The following is a 22,574-nucleotide window of genomic DNA, read 5'->3' as shown; positions in this document are numbered from 1 at the left end:
TGTTTTGGGAATTTGTGACATGTACAGTATGTCTATTATACAGTAGAGATGATTGAGATGGACATATTATTTCTACTAAATACAAGACATGCAACCTGTTTTCAAATCGTTATTGCTGATAATAGCCTAAACATTTAAAAAAAATCATATTTAGTCAACATGAATGTAGTAGATTCACGTTCAAAGGAAAAAATGAACAGTTCACAACCTTGAAACATGAGACTGTTAGCGGTTCTTCTCAACTTGGAGACATTTGCATATTTCAGAAGACAGGGAAAGCCTTCGGGAACATTTTGTAACGCCAGATCAGCATGACATCCATGGCAGCTTCAGGTTCAGCACAAGAGCAGTCAATCTGTATGAGCGCCATCATAGTCTCTTTCTACAGCATTTAATACACTAACCCAAATCAAATCATCAAATCAAGCTTTATTTATGCAGCACATTTCAGACATGGAATGGAACGCAATAATAAAAAACTATGAAAATAAAAACAGAAATATTTACTGCACAACAAACATAAGATAGAAAATAAAATAATGACAAAATGGAATGACTTAAAATCACCCTAAGGAAAAGCAAAGCTTAAAAATATGCGTTTTAAGACCACTTTTAAATATGTCCACAGTTTTGGCCCTCCCTCAGGTTCCCTGGCAGGCTATTCCAAAGGCTGATGGCATAATAACTAAAGGCTGTCTCTCCATGCCTCTTGGTCCTAGGCTTTGGGATAGTTAAAAGGCCAGTGCCAGAGGTCCTGAGGAACCTACTGTGTACATAACTTAAAAGCATGTCTGAAATGGGTGCACAATCGTTGATCGACCCAACACAACCTAATTATTAAAACACTGGCAAAGGGCTAAGTCTGTGGAGAGTTAACTGAAGGTAGGTAGGTAGGTAGGTAGGTGGGTGGGTATTATTAAGCAGGTGGAAGGTCAGATAAATAGAGAGACTGGAGGAGAATCACTTTCATTGATAGGAAGTGATCTCCCTGTAGGTAAATGAGGAGAATCACTTTCATTGTGTTAGTGATAGGAGGTGATCTCCTTGTAGGTAAATGAGGAGAATCACTTTCATTGTGTTAGTGATAGGAGGTGAGCTCCCTGTATGTAAATGAGGAGAATCACTTTCATTGTGTTAGTGATAGGAGGTGATCTCCCTGTATGTAAATGAGGAGAATGACAGGTGCTGCTCTGTATTGCGACTGCTGGACGCTAGGTGAGGTCATCCAGAGGATGGACACTCACACAGGTCGGTTTGGATCAGAGTGTTATTTCATTCCTGACACCTATAAGACTACAGGGGCCTCTCGCATCTTCCCTTTCCCGTCCCTTTCGCCTGAATACCGGCCCTGGGCCGTCAGGCTGCTCCCAGAGGGCCGTGGTTACAGGGAGGAGGGCCGCGGTTACAGGGGTAGCTGTGACAGTGTTTTAAAGGGCATACACATCCCCTAGGAACAGCTGTAAAACTCAATTCAAGAGACAAGCGTGGAGGTAAGAGGTAGCACAGAGCACAGGGGACTTGTAGAGATAGCAGCAAAGGGGAGAGCCATGCTGAGATAAGAGAGTACAGAGGAGAGAACAGTAATGGATGTCTGAATGGCAAGTCTTGGTGGGTCGTCCACCAACAGTATGCGAACAGAAGTACCAATGTAGACCACTAAAAGTGTGGATCAGTTGTTTTTTATTTTTATTTCACCATTATTTAACCAGGTAGGCCAGTTACACATGGGATAAACAAACGTGCAGTCAATAACACAACAGAAAAATCTATATACACTGTGTGCAAATGTAGTAAGATTAGTGAGGTAAGGCAATAAATAGGCCGTAGTGGCGAAGTAATTACAATTTAGCATTAACACTGGAATTATATATGTGCAGATGATGATGTGCAAGTAGAGATACTGGGGTGCAAAAGAGCAAAAAAAATAACAACATGGGGATATTGGGCTATTTACAGATGGGCTGTGTACAGGTTCAGTGATCGGTAAGCTGCTCTGACAGCTGATGCTTATAGTTAATGAGGGAGATATACAGTAAGTCTCCAGCTTCAGTGACTTTTGCAATTCATTCCAGTCATTGGCAGCAGAGAACTGTAAGGAAAGGCGGCCAAAGTGGGTGTTGGCTTTGGGGATGACCAGTGAAATATACCTGCTGGAGCGCGTGCTACGGGCAGGTGTTGCTATGGTGACCAGTGAACTGAGATAAGGCGGGGCTTTACCTAGCAAAGACTTATAGATGACCTGGAGCGAGTGGGTTTGGCGACGGATGTGTAGCGAGGGCCAGCCAATGAGAGCGTACAGTTCGCAGTAGTGGGGCTTTAGGGGCTTTAGTGACAAAACGGATGGCACTGTGATAGACTACATCCTATTTGCTGAGTAGAGTGTTGGAGGCTATTTTCTAAATGACATCGCCGAAGTCAAGGATTGGTAGGATAGTCAGTTTTACGAGGGTATGTTTGGCAGCATGAGTGAAGGAGGCTTTGTTGCGAAATAGGAAGCCGATTCTAGATTTAATTTTGGATTGGAGATGCTTAATGTGATTCTGGAAGGAGAGTTTACAGTCTAACCAGACACCTAGGTAATGGTAGTTGTCCACATATTCTAAGTCAGAACCATCCAGAGTAGTGATGCTAGTCAGGCAGGCGGGTGCGGACAGTGATCGTTGAAGAGCATGCATTTAATTTTACTAGCATTTAAGAGCAGTTGGAGGCCACGGAAGGAGTGTTGAGGAGTGTAGAATCACCAGCAGCAAGAACGACATTATTGATGTATACAGAGAAAAGAGCCGGCCTGAGAATTGAATGCTGTGGCACCCCCATAGACACAGCCAGAGGTCCGGACAATAGGCCCTCCGATTTGACACACTGAACTCTATCTGAGAAGTAGTTGGTAAAATAGGCACGGCAGTCATTTGTGAAACCAAGGCTATTGAGTCTTCCGTTAAGAATGCAGTGATTAACAGAGTTGAAAGCCTTGGCCAGGTCGATGAAGACCGTTTCACAGTACTGTGGCGGTTATGATATCGTTTAGGACCTTGAGCGTGGCTGAGGTGCACCCATGACCAGCTCGGAAACCAGATTGCATAGCGGAGAAGGTACAGTGCCTTGCGAAAGTATTCGGCCCCATTGAACTTTGCGACCTTTTGCCACATTTCAGGCTTCAAACATAAAGATATAAAACTGTATTTTTTGTGAAGAATCAACAACAAGTGGGACACAATCATGAAGTGGAACGACATTTATTGGATATTTCAAACTTTTTTAACAAATCAAAAACTGAAAAATTGGGCGTGCAAAATGATTCAGCCCCTTTACTTTCAGTGCAGCAAACTCTCTCCAGAAGTTCAGTGAGGATCTCTGAATGATCCAATGTTGACCTAAATGACTAATGATGATAAATACAATCCACCTGTGTGTAATCAAGTCTCCGTATAAATGCACCTGCACTGTGATAGTCTCAGAGGTCCGTTAAAAGCGCAGAGAGCATCATGAAGAACAAGGAACACACCAGGCAGGTCCGAGATACTGTTGTGAAGAAGTTTAAAGCCGGATTTGGATACAAAAAGATTTCCCAAGCTTTAAACATCCCAAGGAGCACTGTGCAAGCGATAATATTGAAATGGAAGGAGTATCAGACCACTGCAAATCTACCAAGACCTGGCCGTCCCTCTAAACTTTCAGCTCATACAAGGAGAAGACTGATCAGAGATGCAGCCAAGAGGCCCATGATCACTCTGGATGAACTGCAGAGATCTACAGCTGAGGTTGGAGACTCTGTCCATAGGACAACAATCAGTCGTATATTGCACAAATCTGGCCTTTATGGAAGAGTGGCAAGAAGAAAGCCATTTCTTAAAGATATCCATAAAAAGTGTTGTTTAAAGTTTGCCACAAGCCACCTGGGAGACACACCAAACATGTGGAAGAAGGTGCTCTGGTCAGATGAATCCAAAATTGAACTTTTTGGCAACAATGCAAAACGTTATGTTTGGCGTAAAAGCAACACAGCCCATCACCCTGAACACACCATCCCCACTGTCAAACATGGTGGTGGCAGCATCATGGTTTGGGCCTGCTTTTCTTCAGCAGGGACAGGGAAGATGGTTAAAATTGATGGGAAGATGGATGGAGCCAAATACAGGACCATTCTGGAAGAAAACCTGATGGAGTCTGCAAAAGACCTGAGACTGGGACGGAGATTTGTCTTCCAACAAGACAATGATCCAAAACATAAAGCAAAATCTACAATGGAATGGTTCAAAAATAAACATATCCAGGTGTTAGAATGGCCAAGTCAAAGTCCAGACCTGAATCCAATCGAGAATCTGTGGAAAGAACTGAAAACTGCTGTTCACAAATGCTCTCCATCCAACCTCACTGAGCTCGAGCTGTTTTGCAAGGAGGAATGGGAAAACATTTCAGTCTCGATGTGCAAAATTGATAGAGACATACCCCAAGCGACTTACAGCTGTAATCGCAGCAAAAGGTGGCGCTACAAAGTATTAACTTAAGGGGGCTGAATAATTTTGCACGCCCAATTTTTCAGTTTTTGATTTGTTAAAAAAGTTTGAAATATCCAATAAATGTCGTTCCACTTCATGATTGTGTCCCACTTGTTGTTGATTCTTCACAAAAAAATAGTTTTATATCTTTATGTTTGAAGCCTGAAATGTGGCAAAAGGTCGCAAAGTTCAAGGGGGCCGAATACTTTCGCAAGGCACTGTACGGTGGGATCCAAAATGGTTGGTGATCTGTTTGTTAACTTGGCTTTCGAAGACTTTAGAAAGGCAGAGCAGGATGGATATAGGTGTGTAACGGTTTGGGTCTAGAGTGTCTCACCCTTTGAAGAGAGTGATGACTGCAGCAGCTTTCCAATCTTTAGGGATCTCAGACAATACGAAAGAGAGGTTGAACAGGCTAGTAATACACGTTGCAACATTTGCGGCCGATAATTTTAGAAAGAGAGGGTACAGATTGTCTAGCCCAGCTGATTTGTAGGGGTCCAGACTTTGCAGCTCTTTCAGAACATAAACTTTCTGGATTTGGGTGAAGGAGAAACGGGGAGGGGGTCTTGGGAAAGTTGCTGTGGGGGGATACAGAGCTGTTGGTTGGGGTAGGGGTAGCCAGCTGGAATGCATGGCCGGCCGTTGAAAAATGCTCATTGAAATTCTTGATTATAGTAGATTTATCGGTGGTGACAGTGTTTCCTAGCCTTAGTGCAGTGGGCAGCTGGGAGGAGGTGCTCTTATTCGCCATGGACTTCACAGTGTCTCAAAACTTTTTGGAATTAATGCTGCAGAATGCAAATTTCTGTTTGAAAAAGCTAGCCTTTGGTTTCCTAACTGACTCTGTATATTGGTTCCTGACTTCCATGAATTGTTGCATATCGCGGGGGCTATTTGATCCTAATGCAGTATGCCACAGGACATTTTTGTGCTGGTCAAGGGCAGTCAAGTCAGGAGTGAAACAGGAACACATCTGTTCTTAGTTCTACATTTCTGAATGAGGTATGCTTATTTAAGATGGTGAGGAAGCACTTTTAAAGAATAACCGGGCATCCTCTACTGACGTGTTGAGGTCAATATCCTTCTAGGATACCCGGGCCAGGTCAATTAGAAAGGCCTGCTCACTGAAGTATTTTAGGGAGCGTTTGACAGTGATGAGGGGTGGTCTTTTGACCGCGGACCCATTACGGACGCAGGCAATGAGGCAGTGATCGCTGAGATCCTGGTTGAAGACAGCAGAGGTGTATTTGGAGGGCAAGTTGGCTATGATGATATCTATGAGGATGCCCATGTTTACGGATTTAGGGTTGTACCTAGTGGGTTCCTTGATAATTTGTGTGAGATTGAGGGCATCTAGCTTAGATTGTAGGACGGCCGGGGTGTTAAGCATATCCCAGTTTAGGTCACTTAACAGTACGAACTCTGAAGATAGATGGGGGCAATCAATTCACATATGGTGTCCAGGACACAGCTGGTGGCTGAGGGAGGGTCTATAACAAGCGGCAACAGTGAGAGACTTATTTCTGGAAAGGTTGATTATTAAAAGTAGAAGCTCAAACGTTTTGGGCACAGACCTGGATAGTGAAACAGAACTCTGCAGGCTATCTCTGCAGTAGATTGCAACTCCACCCCCTACGGCAGTTCTGTCTTGACATAAAATGTTGTAGCTGGGATGGAAATTTCAGATGTATTTTTTTTAAATATATATTTAACATTTTTATTGAACGACAGAATCCGCTGCAGCCCAATGAGCTGTAACTGCTCAGGGAGTATGAACACATATTCACACACACATACTGTACACACACACATACACACTGAAACAATTTAGTGGTGTGACAAAACATTTCGGAAAACCCATAACAACCGACCAGAGCAAGGCAGAAAGCATTGACACACACTGAGAAACACAACTCATATTCCCAGGGTTGGGAAGTGATTACATGTCATCAGTTACATGTAATCTGATTACAAAGAACTGTTACTGTAATCAGTTATGTTACCAGCAAAAATATTGTAATCAGATTACAGATACAATACCTTCGGAACGCACTCAGACCCCTTGACTTTTCCCACATCCCGCCACGGAACAGCCCCACTCCAAAATGGACCAAACAAACAAAAAATCCTCAGAAAAATACACACAATACCCCATAATGACAAAGCAAAAACAGGTCTTCAGACATCCTCGCCAATGTATTAAAATTAAAAAACAGAAATAACTTATTTACATAAGTATTCAGACACTTTGCTATGAGACTCGAAATTGAGCTCAGGTGCATCCTGTTACCATTGATCATCCTTGAGATTTTTCTACAACATGATTTGAGTCCACCTGTGGTAAATTCAATTGATTGGATATGATTTTGAAAGGCACACACCTATCTATATAAGGTCCCACATATGACAGTGCATGTCAGAGCAAAAACCAAGCCATGAGCTTGAAGGAATTGTCCATAGAGCTCTGAGAAAGGATTGTGTCGAGGTACAGATCTGGGGAAGGGTACCAAAAAAATTCCGCAGCATTGAAGATCCCCAAGAACATGGTGGCCTCCATCATTCTTAAATGGAAGAAGTTTGGAACCACCAAGACTCTTCTTAGAGTTGGTCGCCCGGCCAAACTGAGCGATCAGGGGAGAAGGGCCTTGGTCAGGGAGGTGACCAAGAACCCAATGGTCACTCTGACAGAGCTCTAGAGTTCCTCTGTGGAGATGGGAGAACCTTCCAGAAGGACAACTATTTCTGCAACACTCCACCAGACCTTTATGGTGGAGTGGCCAGACGGAAAAGGCACATGACAGCCGGGCCCGGACTTGAACCCGATTGAACATCTCTGGAGAGACCTGAAAATAGTTGTTCCAACGCTCCCCATCCAACTTCACCGTGCTTGAGAGGATCTGCAGAGGAGAATGGGAGAAATTCCCCAAATGAGAGCTAAGACAACAACGGGTAAATGGCGATGAATGGGCAGAGAGGATCTGTTAGGCACACACAGTACCTGAGTTCGATGTGGTCGACAATAAAGGGGTCCAGGCCAATTGGAAAAAGAGGTATTGTAGCCCAAGAATTAGCTGGTATACTCCATCGGCTGGCTGGGAGATGGGCTTAGCTTGAGGCAAGCTCAAGGTTTGCTTCGGGACAGAGGCGTTAGCCAACAATAGCCACTAGGTTGCAGCTAGCTAGCTGCAATGATCCAGTGTAATGGTCCAGAGCTTGCGGTGATGTGGTAGAGAAAGGCAGTCTGATATGCTCTGAGTTGATATCACGCTGTGCAGACTGGCAGGTAATTATCTGAGCTCAAGCTGGCTGGTGACCGAGCTAACGGTGAAGACTGTTAGCATTGCCTAACAATGACTCGTAGCTAGTAACTAGTTTGCTGGCAAGCTCGCGATGGAGGTTCCAGTTATAAGGTATAAAAAATAGCAGATCCGTACCACATTGGTTGAGGCGGGTTGCATGAAAGTATATTTAGATTGTAGATGGAATGTGAGATTAAAATATAGACGAAAAAATGAAAAACAGACTATTTACAAACCATTAACACGGGACATCGCCATCTTGGATATAGTTGTGTAAAGTACCTGAGTGGTGCAGCGGTCTAAGGCACTGCATCTCAGTGCAACAGGCAGCACTACAGTCCCTGGTTCGAATTCAGGCTGAATCACATCCGGCTGTGATTGGGACTCCAATAGCGCGTCGCACAATTGGCCCAGCATCGTCTGTGTTTGGACGGGGTAGGCCGCCATTGTAAATAAGAATTTGTTCTTAACTGACTTGCCCAGTTAAATAGTGGGAAAAGAAATCAAGTAGTTATACTATTACAAGTTCTCGGCATGATTAGGCCTAGGAAATATGTGACATGTTGGTATTTTCCCAAGTATTTCAGGCTTGGCAGACATTTGCAGTACATTAGTTCAACAGAGTAAATTAGTTCAGCAGAATTGTATTGATTTCTATCTAAGAACCAGAGGTCATGCAGTTCTCAGATGGGTACTTCGTATAATTACTTTACCTGCATATTTTATAATTTCAATATAGTTCTAATTTAGTTCTCAGCAGTATGTAATGTTTTGTTTTTGACAAGCAACTTCTGTCTTTGGCCCTAATTTGCTTCAGCGCTAGAGATATTTTAGTCTTGTCAGGCTAATTTGCTTCAACGCTAGAGATATTTTAGTCTTGTCAGGCTAATTTGCTTCAACGCTAGAGGTATTTTAGTCTTGTCAGGCTAATTTGCTTCAACGCTAGAGATATTTTAGTCTTGTCAAGCTAACTTGCTTCAACGCTAGAGATATTTTAGTCTTGTCAGGCTAATTTGCTTCAACGCTAGAGATATTTTAGTCTTGTCAGGCTAATTTGCTTCAACACTAGAGATATTTTAGTCTTGTTAGGCTAATTTGCTTCAACACTAGAGATATTTTAGTCTTGTCAGGCTAATTTGCTTCAACACTAGAGATATTTTCGTTTTTTCAGGCTAATTTGCTTCAACGCTAGATATATTTTAGTTTTGTCAGGCTAATTTGCTTCAACGCTAGAGATATTTTAGTTTCGTCAGGCTAATTTGCTTCAACACTAGAGATATTTTAGTCTTGTCAGGCTAATTTGCTTCGATGCTAGAGATATTTTAGTCTTGTCAGGCTAATTTGCTTCAACACTAGAGATATTTTAGTCTTGTCTGGCTAATTTGCTTCAGCGCTAGAGATATTTTAGTTTTGTCAGGCTAATTTGTTTCAACACTAGAGATATTTTAGTCTTGTAAGGCCAAACAAGTGTTTTGTTTTGTTGCTGCCTCAGGTGCTGTCTTGGAGAGATTCCAGACGCTCTCGGGATGATACCAGTTTATTGCACAGCCGAGAACATGAGGGTGAATCCCAAATGGGGATTCCTATTCTCTATATAATGCACTTATTTTGACCAGAGCCCTATGCACCCTAGTCAAAAGTAATACACTATTGGGTGCCATAGGGTGTCAAATAGCATGCCATTTGGGATGCGACCTCAGTCTACATGCTTGGGCTGTATTAACATTGCAGTCACCTCCCCATCCATTCACCAAGACAATCTGAACCTGAGGTGACTTTAAATGCAGTAGGCCTGACTGCTGAACATTGATTGACCATCGATAAGTTGATTACCATGGGGGGGTCAAATTCAGACAAAGCAGATGATTATAGTCACGCATTATGTAAATCCATGACGTTTACCATTCAGTCCGTCTTTGTAACAGCGCAGCAAGGGTCCAACAGTGCAGATTGCCTTCGCAATCAGCTGCTGAGACAAGCAATCAACAGCATTTTCCTGAGGGAGTTTTCAATTTCAATTACACCCACCTCTTTTTGGATAATATACAGGACACATTCTCCCAAGTCCAGTTCCTTTTGTGTTATATTTCATCTATTTTTGTATTTTTTGGTCCTTTTGCTGTATTTTCCAGAGCCTTAATCCATGAAATACAAAATACATACTGTACCCACTCTAAAATGTGTCAATATTTTTATTTATATAACTAGGCAAGTCAGCTAAGAACAAATTCTTCTTTACAATGACAGCCAACCAGGGAACAGTGGGTTAATTGCCTAATTCAGGGGAAGAACAACAGATTTATACCTTGTCAGCTCGGGGATTTAATCCAGCAACCTTCCGGGTATTGGCCGAATGCTCTAACCACTAGGCTACCTGCCACCCCAATAGGAATTAAGTTATCTTGCTATCAAAATGCCCCTTATATTTGCATGAAATGTATGAGGAAACCCTGTTGAATATGCTGTTGAATGGTCTTCCTCTTGCTTTGGAAAACCTATGAAATATTTAGTGTCTTCTCTCCTCTGGATATGACTGCTGATTATAGATTGTTCTTCTCAGTACCTCTGGATCCTCTCTAAATGTCCTGGCATATCTCTGCAGGTTTATCACAGAGCAACTGAAGAGTAATGGCTGTGTAAGAAAGCAAAGTCCACCAGGGACGTGTACTACATCATTCAGATGTAACACCACCATCTGTTTAGTGGCGGCGCAAACGACAAAATCACTCCTTAAGATCAGCCATTTATAGACATCTGTAAAACTGAGAGCCAGGCAGTAGGTATACCTGTGGACGAGCAGGTCTGGAGTCAGAGTCCCTCATTCCTGATCACGAGACAGGGTTAGCTAATGGGCGCTATGGGTGTTCATTTATCAAGGTCAAGGCCAGCCAGCACTTTAAGACAGATTGCTCTGGGTTTCTCCTTGCTCTGCTCTATCATTAGCTGTTAAGGAATGTTTACAGAGTTTGCTTGTGATTAAAACAACATAAAACATGATTTCAGTTGGGTACGTCAGGATTGTTTCAGTCCCTGACTCGTTCACAGCATCGTGTTTACTCCATTAGTGACTATTTATAAAGTGTTGATGGATGGTTTCTAATACGTGTGATTTAGCAATCACTTTTATCCAAAGCAAATTACAGTCATGCGCGCATACATTTCATGTATGGGTAGTCCCAGGAATTTAAACCACTATGCTACCGTTCTACCAACTGAGCTACAAAGGGCCACTATAAAAGTGCTATGAGGCATTTGACTGTGCCATTTGGGATGCAGCCTGTATTTTACTTGAAGGGCATATGGGCAGTTAGTTTCACCTGGATCGTTGCCCTTCAGGACGTACCTGAGGCCTGAGGACTCACTGACCAGACCAGGGTAATAGAGGAGAAAAGGTGTGAGGATATTGACAAAATGTCATCCCAGAAATTAGAAGTGCCTAACAGCTTTGGGAGTCCTCCTCTCGTCGTTTTAAAGGGGGAAAGCTTTAACTTGGCAGCTCTCTGATGACCTAACTGCCGTTATTGGTCCTCGTAGGCTTTAGCTTTACACCAACAGGAAGGATGAGACGCTTGTTTAGCCCCTCAGCTTCCCAGGGCGTTTTAGCAGAACGGTTTGTAGTTGAGTGTGTATTCAGAGGGGTTCCGCTCAGGGAAGAATACACCCCAGTGTTGAGACATGGTGTGAAATCAAATTACCACAAACCCTGTCAGGTGTTTCACAATGTACAAGACACGGAAAGAGAGAACATGCATTAATTTGTTGCATCTCTTTCTCTCTCTTGCTCTCTCTCTCCTTCTCCCTCTCCTTTTCTCTCTCTCTGTTACTCTCTCTATATATATTTCTCACACTCACTCTCTCTCTCGCTCTCTCTCTCCCTCTATCTCTCTCTCTCACACTCTCTCTCTTTCTCTGGTTTTCTCTCTAAAGCCATGATGAGTGGTGTCAGGTATATATTAGCAGCTGGACACCAGTGAAAGTCTCACAGTGGTACCTCTGCTGTGAGGGTTGATTGGAAAACATCACACTCTGAATAACAACGTCTGGCTTCTCTTTGTGGACACAGAGCATAAATAATCACTCACATCTTAGCAGGGATCCAGTTTGGATAAGAGGAAAAAGGCTGCTTTTGTTTCTGCTGTTATTGTTCACTGGTTGAGTCATGAGCTGTGTGAGCAATGCAATCTTCATGCCAAGTCAATGATCTCCCCGGGGAAGAAACCCAACATGAATGCCTTCTCTGGACAATGTCTCAAGCAGACGTTTATAGATCCACAACAATGGACGTTTTTCCCCCTCTGTCCCCTTACATGATTTTCAATTGTTCATGTCAGCTTGTGTCTTTAAGTCCCACCCCCAAAAGAACATGCTGTCAATCAAAGTGTAATAATGATTAAGTGCTTTGAAATGAGAAAATCATAAACGTCAACCTTCTGTGTTGATCTGGTGTATATATGGGCCTGCAGTGTCACCTCTAGCACTAAGCCAAAGAGAGGAGAGGAGAGGAGAAGTGACCCTGTCATAGACCTATTGTACTGTAGTAACACTAATATATATTTTGTACACAATAAAGAAAATCAATTTAATCTATATATTGCTCCCAGCATTGATCAAAACTTATATTCTTGATCTGACTGAGTTCGCCTGCATCTTTGCGAACGAGTGGAATCATGAACAGGGGTTTGTTCGTTATGTTCCACTGCGTTCCCCGTATCTGCCTCCCGGATTTGCCTTTTGAGCAGCACATTCACCACTCTCTCAAATGGCTAGCTCTGCCCTCTCGCGGCACAGGTCGAGGAAGTCGGCTCAAGTAGGCTAGCTGGCCGCAGAGACTTATGAAGGGCTCTGGCTAATATTACTTAGCCAGCTAGAGGGATGAAGTAGGAAGCTAACGTTATTCGGAGCTTACCTCAGCAGGAGCAAAAAATAGGCTACTAAGTTCTCATAATAACTTTCTCATCAACCAAGTAAGGAACAAAAAAAAGAAGATATGTTTCAATATGAACATCTCCTATCTTCCATATAGAATTACATTAAAATGCCATCATAATGCAAATTATACAGTTCATACATTGGTGGTTGTTTGTTCTTATCTCCATCACCCACTTTTTTTACCACTACAGTTTTTTTAACCTTATTTTAACTAGGCAAGTCAGATATGAACAAATTCTTATTTACAATGACGGCCTAGGAACAGTGGGCTAACTGCCTTGTTCAGGGGCAGAACAACAGATTTTTGCCTTGTCAGCTCGGGGATTCGATCTAGCAACTTTTCGGTTACTGGCTGGCCCAACACTCTAACAACTAGGCTACATGCCGCCCCATCACTGATATTAATACAGAATTGTAAGTAATATTCTAATAATTAATGTGAATGTGATAATACGATCATCTGTGTGCGCCATTGATGTCTGTTTGTGCAGAGCTTGATTAGTAATGCCTAGGAATACAAAGAGATGAGATATCTATGTTACGAGTTGATGATACGCAATTCATCATTACAACTGACTGAACAGATGCTACGTGTCAGTGTGAATCAGTTCTCATATTTCTCCTCTTTCAGGGGTATAGCATTACAATTGTATAGCTAAGAGGCTGTGTGTTTATAGATCGACTGAGGTAGATGAACCTACAGCAGCTAAGGTGATAATGGCTGGGGCCATTTTTGTTTGGTTCTGCTGTTCTCCATTATCAGCCAAGGTGATAATGGCTGGGGGTGGGAAGGGGGGGGGGGGGGGGGGGGACTCAGCTGTGATGGGCCGCCAGTGTCGGCTCTATGGCAGCTTTATGATGAATAACCTTTCTGGGTCTGAATGATAGGTCTGATACTGAATGATGCCAGCACACGATTGTTCTGTCAGCAAGTCAACGGGCACCGCTGATAAATAAATTAAGAATAGCAAAGAAATGAACCACAATTCAAGACAGCCGTTTTATTTTTCATTACAGGTGCCATCTCTCATATACAGTATATCTCCATATCCTCTGTTATGGGACAGGACATGGGGGGGATGGACACAGCCATCCTCTAAGAGAGGGAAGGCATAGTTATGAAAGAAACATTCTGTATGAACCTTTTCCGTATGTTTGTAATGCCATGTAGAGTATATCTTTATGATTACATACTGCGGAACGGTACATCAATTCTGCACATCATTTTCTCACGTTGACATTACTTCACTTTCCCGAACAGTTAATGTCATTCACATTCCAGGTAATGATTTGATGCCTGTGTGTTGTAGAAACCGCAACCTCTATTGTTCTCTATTAAGAAAAGGCCCGGGCGTGTCATTTTATTGTTAAAAAGCGATTCTGATGCATATCTCCTCTTTCTTTCCTTACACAGCTCAGACGATTATTATGAGTACGGACACGATAATGGTGAGGAATCATACGAGTCATATGGTGAGTTACTAACTGCTTTATTAACATAAAATGTTGTTGAAATGAATACTGTCTTGTTCAATGTGGTTCTTTGTTCGTCAGCAGTTTGAATGCTGTTAATTCTTAAAGGGGGGGGGGGGGGGGTTCTTAGCTGACATCTGGAATTGTTTAAAGATTTGTTTGTTTTTTTCACATTATGACGCACCGGTGCGTCATTTAGCTGCAATGTAATTTCCCTGATAGGCGCCACATACATTTTTGGGACACATTTGTTGTAGACGTATCATTAGTATTATTCAGGGTGCCAGGTGATGGGATAACATGAGGCATGTTCTTTGTCAATATAATGCTAAAGATGGTCACATTATGGCTCATTTAGCTATTTGATTTTGAATTTTTGGACCCCTTTAGGCATAAAAAAAAATTAAGTAGGAAAGTATTTGATAAAATATTGAATTTGGCCTTTACTACTGTAACGACCCTGGGTTTATAAGAAAGGAGGGAGTAGTGTAACGACCCTGGGTTTATAAGAAAGGAGGGAGTAGTGTAACGACCCTGGGTTTATAAGAAAGGAGGGAGTAGTGTAACGACCCTGGGTTTATAAGCGCGGAAATCGACTCTGCCGCACGAGCATGCTTTTGCGGCACAGTCGATAGCGCGCCGGACCTCAGGCTCGAAGGTCGAGGGTTCGAAACCTGCTCCCTGCTGTTTCATTACACTACCATAACCCAGAGAAACACACTGAATAACATGTTGTAAATGCACTGAAAAACACATGGTAAGTGTTAATGAAGTGAAGTGTTTGTCCTATAGCTAGGAGATATAAGAAAGCTCAGGAAAGATATATATATATATATATATATATATATATATATATATATATATATATATATATTATTATTACACATATTTAACCTCTTTTTGGGTAGGCACAAAACTATCTTCATCTTCATTCATTTTTTTTAACCGGTGCCTGTTACCTTCAGACGAGTCCCGTGACACTTGTGGGGGTCATAAAGCAAAATGTAGAACACCATTGTGTTTCTGAGAATCTCCCCTTTTCCACAGTGGGTTCAGATTAGTTTGTAGCCCAAACGGTTCGGACGCTACAAACAGAAGTTGGCACATAGACTGTATCTTCTTCAGACAAGTCTCCTGACACTTATGGGGGTTGTAGAGCGAAATACCATTGTGTTGGTGAGAGTCTAGCCTTTCCATAGAGAGGTCCAAATAGGTAGGTGAACGAGTTCGGAAGCGACTGATGTTTTTGTGAGAAGACCTGTGTTCCAGATGTTTCATGGGCAAACACAGCTCTGCCACCTTTCACTGCAGATGTGGATCTGCTATATCAGCAGATGCGGTAGATTGAGACGGATATCTTTAGTTTAAACTGACGGATTTTGAAGGGGATTTTTTTCTTATGTTATTTAGATTGACGCACCGGTGCGTCAGTTGACTCTAAGGGTTTTCGAACCCACGTGCAATGTAATTTCCCTGAGTAGGCGCCACATACATTTTTGGGACACATTTGTTGTAGACGTATCATTAGTATTATTCAGGGTGCCAGGTGATGGGATAACATGAGGCATGTTCTTTGTCAATATAATGCTAAAATAATTGCTGAATGATTATTCTGTTTCACAACTGAATTAGACCTCTTTTACGCAACTCCATTGGACAGTGCTCATTTTTCTGACAATGTCAAATACAATTATGTTATTATAAAGGTTGGGGGATGTCTGATAAAGACACAGTAATTCTATAAAGCGGGGCATGGCTACGTCTACACAATGCCTCGACTGTATTCGTACATAAACCATGAGTGATAGAGTAACTGATATGCCTTGACGTCTGGTTTTCTAATATAGCTTTAACCATAGTTTTATTTTCTGGTGTAATGACTTGAGCACTGTTTGGTTCCTGTTTCAGTCACTGAGCCGTTAATGTCACCTCATTACCCAGGTCTCCTCTTGCTTTGGCAGATGTCAACTCTTACAGCACTTCACAGTAAATGTATACAGTTGTCACCAGACTGAGACACTATCTGCAACATGAAGGACTTACAGTATATGTTCTTTGATCCATGTTAACTTTGTAATTGACCATAACATAGGGCAGGTAGCCTAGGAGCCTGTAAGAGCTTTGGGCTTGTAACCGAACACCATTGTGTTACACCTCTGGTGTAAAGTTTCTGGTGTAAACTCTGGTGTAAAGTTGCTGGTGTAAACTCTGGTGTAAAGTTTCTGGTGTAAACTCTGGTGTAAAGTTTATGGTGTAAACTCTGGTGTAAAGTATCTGGTGTAAACTCTGGTGTAAAGTTTCTGGTGTAAACTCTGGTGTAAAGTTTCTGGTGTAAACTCTGGTGTAAAAGTGTAAAGAACTAACCTCCAAAGCACACACACAGACACACACAGACACACACTGGCACACAGACACACACTGACACACACAGACACATACAGACACACAGACACACACTGACACACACAGACACACACAGCGGGTAACAGCGCCACACTAAATGCTTTCTAACAGGTCAAAATAAAGAGGTGTTTGACAGTTCAAAGGAAGGGGCTGTTTAAATGATAAACAGAGTTGATGGTACATAGCTGATCTCTAAACACAAGGTTACCTTGGTCACTGTCTCTCTAAAGTGAGTGCCAGAGAAACGGTGACAGGTTTAATTAGAAACCATTGGTTATGGGCTGCCAGCAGAGACCATGTCAGGGAAAAAACTGTTCTTTGTGAGCCTCTGCTCTGCTCCGGGGATGAGACTCTGCTGGCTAGAGATCACACAAAGGCTGCCATCGATGCAGCAGGCACTTGGCACATAGACAGCAGAGGGGCTGAATGAGGTCTGATTTGGGCTAATGGTTATTGTGCCCTTTTGCTAGGATCCACTACACTGTCTCTTTTCAAGTAGCTATTTGATCTTCTGTTTCAATTATCTAAATGCATCCTTCTAGGTGAATGACAAGCTTCTCGGTGGATTTTTTGTTTGAACTACAGAGGCTGTGGGAGTCTTCTGTTGTTCCAGTTGGATAAGCCATATCAACATCAGACTCTCAAAGGATTTTGTGACCAGAAAGTCCATGATGCTTGATTTGTGTTCACTGATGAAGACAGAACCTTGACATAATTTAACTATTTTTGACAGGATTGATACCTGATTAAAGTATGATAGCTGAATGCCTACCTCAGTTCCAGGCTAAGGAAAATATAAAACCATTTTGTCCAATAACCTCTTGACGTCAGGGTAAAAATGACATAAACATCTGAGTTACACAAAAGTGTGTGTGTAGAAGTGTTTCTTACTGTTGTTTCCCTATAAAACAGGTCAGGAGGAGTGGACAACTAATCGCGGCAAGGTGCCAGCTGCACGGACGACCAAGGGAGTGTACAGAGAGACGCCCTACTCCAGATATTGAACTGATTATGCAACAACCTGCACAATCCCTCACGGACGTGTCATCAAGTAATGGATTTTATACGGACGCTCCCTTTTTAGAATAAAAACACTCAATCATAAATGTGGGTTTTAAAAACAGAAAAAACCTGGTATCATATCAAGACTGTTTTCACCAGAATAATGTGTATATTTTAGTCCATCTACCCACTCCTAAACAAGTAGATATCTAAATACTATGGACCTGGTTATAGAGGGATTGGTCACTTTAATATGTTAGTGATTTAGTTGTAGAGAGGTGAAGTATTGTAGATATTTTTTTCCCGGGGGTGATTGGTCAATTGTGTCCCTTGTAAATGAAACCTTTCCAATCAGAAAACAGAACGATCCTGAAATACATATTGTTGTTTGATCTCCTTTTGTAAATGATAGTTCTCTAGTGTTAAAGGGCTTATACAAGCATGGTGTGGAATCATTGTGGATAGTGTCAGCTGTTTTATTCCTATCTTAAAACGTGTGTAGACGTGTGTGTTTCTGTTTAATTCCCCCCTTTAATCAATCTACATTCACAGGCCATTCTCTTCTTTTTTTTGTGTGTAAAAATCTTCAGTAAAATTTTTTTTTTTAAAGAATCAAGAGCTACAAAACATTTTATGTAAAGCTCTTAATAATTAATTCCAATCTATTATTTTTTTAGGGGTTTAAAAACCTGAAATGCTTTCAGACAATGTAAAAATCCGTTTCTTGAGACGTTAAACCATGTAGAATTGGTCTGGGAGTAGAAATAGTGTATTAGCATATCAACCTTCTCTGCTTATGTAGGCCCTTTACATTTTTCTTCTTGGTTGATGCTCAATAAACTTTTTGAAAGAAGTAAGTTTGTGTTCAAGAGCCTAATTCTGTATTTACATAGCTAAATAGAAAAACACTATAATCTAAACTAACAAAACTAACATTGGAAAGAATGATGCTGATGATAATATTGAAGTGCTCACTCTAATACAGGTTTTTATGTACCGTAATGAATGTATAGACTCCTGAGCGAGACCATGTTGATCAAGAATTAGCGTCTGAATAATATCATAACATGTCAAACCGCATAAAAGTTAACGTTATTTGTATGAAAAATCTTAAAACTGAATGCCAGCAACAAAAACAACAGCATTTTTGTAAGAACTGTGTCGCATACTTGTATTTTACAATTCAGGTAATGTTTTGTAGGGAATGGTTTTGATACAATGTCAATCACAGATTTAAGTCTTTGATGTTGTGTGTTTTGTCATATGTTATCTCTTAATAAAACGGATTGTGTTACAGCATAGGTACTGTACACTAACATATACAGTAACAATGGCATCGGCACCTGTATTGTCTCTCTTGCCTATCTGACAATAACTCACTTTGAGCATCTTATAATAGACGGTGCTATTACATTTTAATGGCGACAAGCAGTGACACCAGGAGAAACTCCTAGGGACTGTTCATAACTTTTCTACTGGATGTAAGCAATGGCTTTCACACAATTGTATGGAATTTGTATGGAGGGGAAATCGTTTCTGTTGTTGTTTTACTCCCTGTGTTCCCCTCTGGTGGTGTGGCCCTCTATCTCTCAGTCTATAAAGACCCATGTGGCCCCTGCCCTTTGGCCATGCCCCTCCGTTAGAGAGACTCTAAATGACCCCTGACCTCTGAACCCCAGCTGACCTCCGCACTGAGAGGACGGCAGACAGACAGTAGCTGTTTTAAAAGATCTCCGTCCATCCGTTCCACAAGGTAATCAAACCAACCTAACCTCACCCTAACGTAGACTGACAAACATAAAGCACTAAAACCAAAATGAACTTTAATATGTTGTTCTTTATTAAGTCTTTCTTAATCTTGAAGGGGTTTAAAAGTCAACACTGGGGATTAATTAGACTTCGATATAAAACATTAAAAAAAGAATATAAATAGCTGTAATATTTCTAGAAAGTTTGGTGTGCAATAAGTGTATTATAAGACTTAGATAAAATATGTTGTATTGTAAGTAAAATGAATGACTCTTTAACCATACTAAAATAATTGTTCTGGATCACTTTAAATTGCAGTAGTTTGTTTTCTTTCTGTACCTTTATTATTGTAATCAATCATGTTATTTCCTTTATTTTAGGCTGGTGCCAGAGCCCACGGTCCGAACACCCCCAAGCTCTGAAGGTGAGTTGCAACCCACGCTATTCTTCGGATAATTCTCCTCGTTTAAATCAACATAACCAGGGCGCTTTTGTTACAAATACAGTATTAGCCAAGATTAAAAAGCTATAGTGCACTACTTTTGACCAGAACCATATGGGCCCTGGTCAAAAGTAGTCTACTACAGTGCCTTCAGAAATTATTCATACCCCTTGATTTTTTCCACATGTTGTTGTGTTACAGCCTGAATTTAAAATGTATTATAGTTAGATTTTGTGTCACTGGCCTACACACAATACCTCATAATGTTAAACTGGAATTAAGTTCTTAGAATTTTGTACAAATGAAGTTAAAATGAAGAGCTGTAATGTATTGCGTCAATAAGTATTCAACTCCTTTGATATGGCAAGCCTAATGGCAAGCTTTCCCTGACCATGGAAAGCTGTTTATTCTCTATGTTAGTTGGGGCATGATAGTGACTAGGGTGGGTCATCTAGGTGAATTGTATTTCTATGGTGGTCTGATATGGTTCCCAATCAGAGGCAGCTGTTTATTGTTGTCTCTGATTGGGGATCATATTTTTCCCCATTGTGTTTGTGGGATCTTGTCTACAGATAGGTCCCTGTGTGCACACCAGTAGCGTCACGTTTAGTTTCTGCTTTATTGTTTTTGTTTGATGAGTTTCGATTTATTAAAAATATGTGGAACTCTACGTACGCTGCTCCTTGGTCCAATCATTATGACGAGCGTGACACCTAAATATGTTCAGAAGTAAAAATGTGCTTAAAAACTTCTTATGGATCAAATACCGTTAGCGGGATCCGGTGAAATGCGGTGAAATGGCAGAGCGCCAAATTCAAAAAAAGATATTAGAAATATTTAACTTTCATACATTCACAAGTGCAATACACCAAATTAAAGCTTAACTTCTTGATAATCTAGCCACAGTGTCTGATTTAAAAAAGGCTTTATGGCGAAAGCAAACCATGCGATTATCTGAGGACAGCATCCCATCAAACAAACACAACGCAATACAAAACTCAGAAATAACGATATAATTCATGCCTGTCCCATAAACATCACGAATGGTCCTTTTTTTCGATTAATTCCGTCGTTATATCCACAAAATGTCCATTTATTTGGCGCGTTTGATTCAGAAAAACACTGGTTCCAACTCGCCCAGCATGACTACAAAACATCTAATAAATTACCTGTAAACTTTGTCCAAACATTTCAAACAACTTTCCTAATCCAACTTTAAGTATTTTAAAATATAAATAATCAATAAAATTTAAGACGGGATAAACTGCGTTTAATAGCTGATAAAATGAAAGTGGAGCGAGCTTCAGGTCACGCGCCCCAAACAACTGAGTACACTTGGCTATACACCCAGAAAGGAAACGCTACTTCTTAATTTCTCAAAATAAAAACATCAACCAATTTATAAAGACTGTTGACATCTAGTGGAAGCTATAGGAACTGCAAGCCCATTTATATTAAAACGGGCTTGCCATAGGAAACTAATGGAAAACAGATTGACCTCAAAAAAAAATTCCCTGGATGGATTGTGCTCGGTGTTTCGCCTGCCAAATCAGTTCTGTTATATTCACTGTTATACTCATTCACACAGTTTCAGAGTGTTTTCTATTCAAATCTACTCATTATATGCATATCCTAGCTTCTGGGCCTGAGTAGCAGGCAGTTTACTTTGGGCACGCTTTTCATCCGGACATGAAAATACCACCCCCTATCCCAGAGAGTTAACAAATCGCATAATAATTTTCATGGACTCACTCTGCGTGCAATAATCGTGTTTAACATGATTTATGAATGACTATCTCATCTCCGCACCCCACACATACAAGTATCTGTAAGGTCCCTAGGTCAAGCAGTGAATTTCAAACACAGACACAGACACAGACACACAACCATAAAGACCAGGGAGGTTTTCCAATGCTTCGTAAAAAAGTATGGTGAAGTTATTAATTACACTTTTGATGGTGTATCAATACACCCAGTCACTACAATGATAAAGACGTCCTTACTAACTCGGTTTGCTGGAGAGAAAGGAAATCGCTCTGGGATTTCACCATGAGGCCAATGGTGACTTTAAAAAGTTACAGAGTTTAATGGCTGTGATAGGAGAAAACAGAGGATGGATCAACAACATTGTAGTTACTCCACAATACTAACCTAAAAGACAGAGTGAAAAGAAGGAAGCCTGTACAGAATACATAAATGCATCCTGTTTACAATAAGGCACTAAAGTAAAACTGCAAAAAAATTTACCAAAGAAATGTCCTGAATACAAAGCGTTATATTTGGGGCAAATTCAACACATCACATCACTGAGTATCACTCTTCAATCTTTGTGGTGGCTGCATCATAGGTTTGCTTGTCATCGGCAAGAACTAGGGAGTTGTTTAGGATAAAATGTAATGGAATAGAGCTAAGCACAAGCAAAATGTTAGAGGAAAACCTGGTTCAGTCTGCTTTCCAATAGACAGTGTGATAGAAATTCACCTTTCAGCAGGACAATAACCTAAAACACAAGGACAAATATACCCTGGAGTTGCTTAACAAGACGACATTGAATGTTCCAGAGTGGCTAAGCTACAATTTTGACATAAATTGACTTGAAAATGGCTGTCTAGCAATGATCAGCAAGCAACTTGACAGAGCTTGAAGAATAAATGTAAAAAATCAAATATTAAGCTCTTAGAGACTTACCCAGAAAGACTCTGAGCTGTAATGACTGCCAAAGGTGATTCTAACATGTATCGACTCAGGGGTGTGAATACTTATGTAAAGAAGATA

At 41.1% G+C, this 22,574-nt stretch overlaps 1 protein-coding gene across 2 annotated transcripts in view; it reads left to right on the top strand.

Moving 5' to 3' along the window:
• The window catches only part of LOC139392078 (KH domain-containing, RNA-binding, signal transduction-associated protein 3-like), a 139,513-nt gene extending 119,742 nt beyond the window's left edge, over window positions 1–19,771 (top strand). Inside the window, exons 8-10 of one of the 2 annotated variants that reach the window (XM_071139771.1) lie at window positions 14,145–14,203; window positions 17,519–17,657; window positions 19,738–19,771. In XM_071139771.1, coding sequence (XP_070995872.1) covers window positions 14,145–14,203; window positions 17,519–17,610 — 151 coding nt within the window. In that variant the 3' untranslated portion in view covers window positions 17,611–17,657; window positions 19,738–19,771. Of the gene's footprint in view, window positions 1–14,144; window positions 14,204–17,518; window positions 18,462–19,737 lie in introns of those variants that run through there. The other variant, XM_071139770.1, reaches the window with a different exon arrangement.
• The last annotated feature ends 2,803 nt before the right edge of the window (window positions 19,772–22,574 follow it).

The sequence above is a fragment of the Oncorhynchus clarkii genome, chromosome 32 (genome assembly GCF_045791955.1).
Source record: "Oncorhynchus clarkii lewisi isolate Uvic-CL-2024 chromosome 32, UVic_Ocla_1.0, whole genome shotgun sequence".
NCBI classification, from domain to species: Eukaryota; Metazoa; Chordata; class Actinopteri; order Salmoniformes; family Salmonidae; genus Oncorhynchus; species Oncorhynchus clarkii.
The sequence above is the reverse complement of the archived record's forward strand: the minus strand, read 5'-3'. Positions and strand labels throughout refer to the sequence as shown.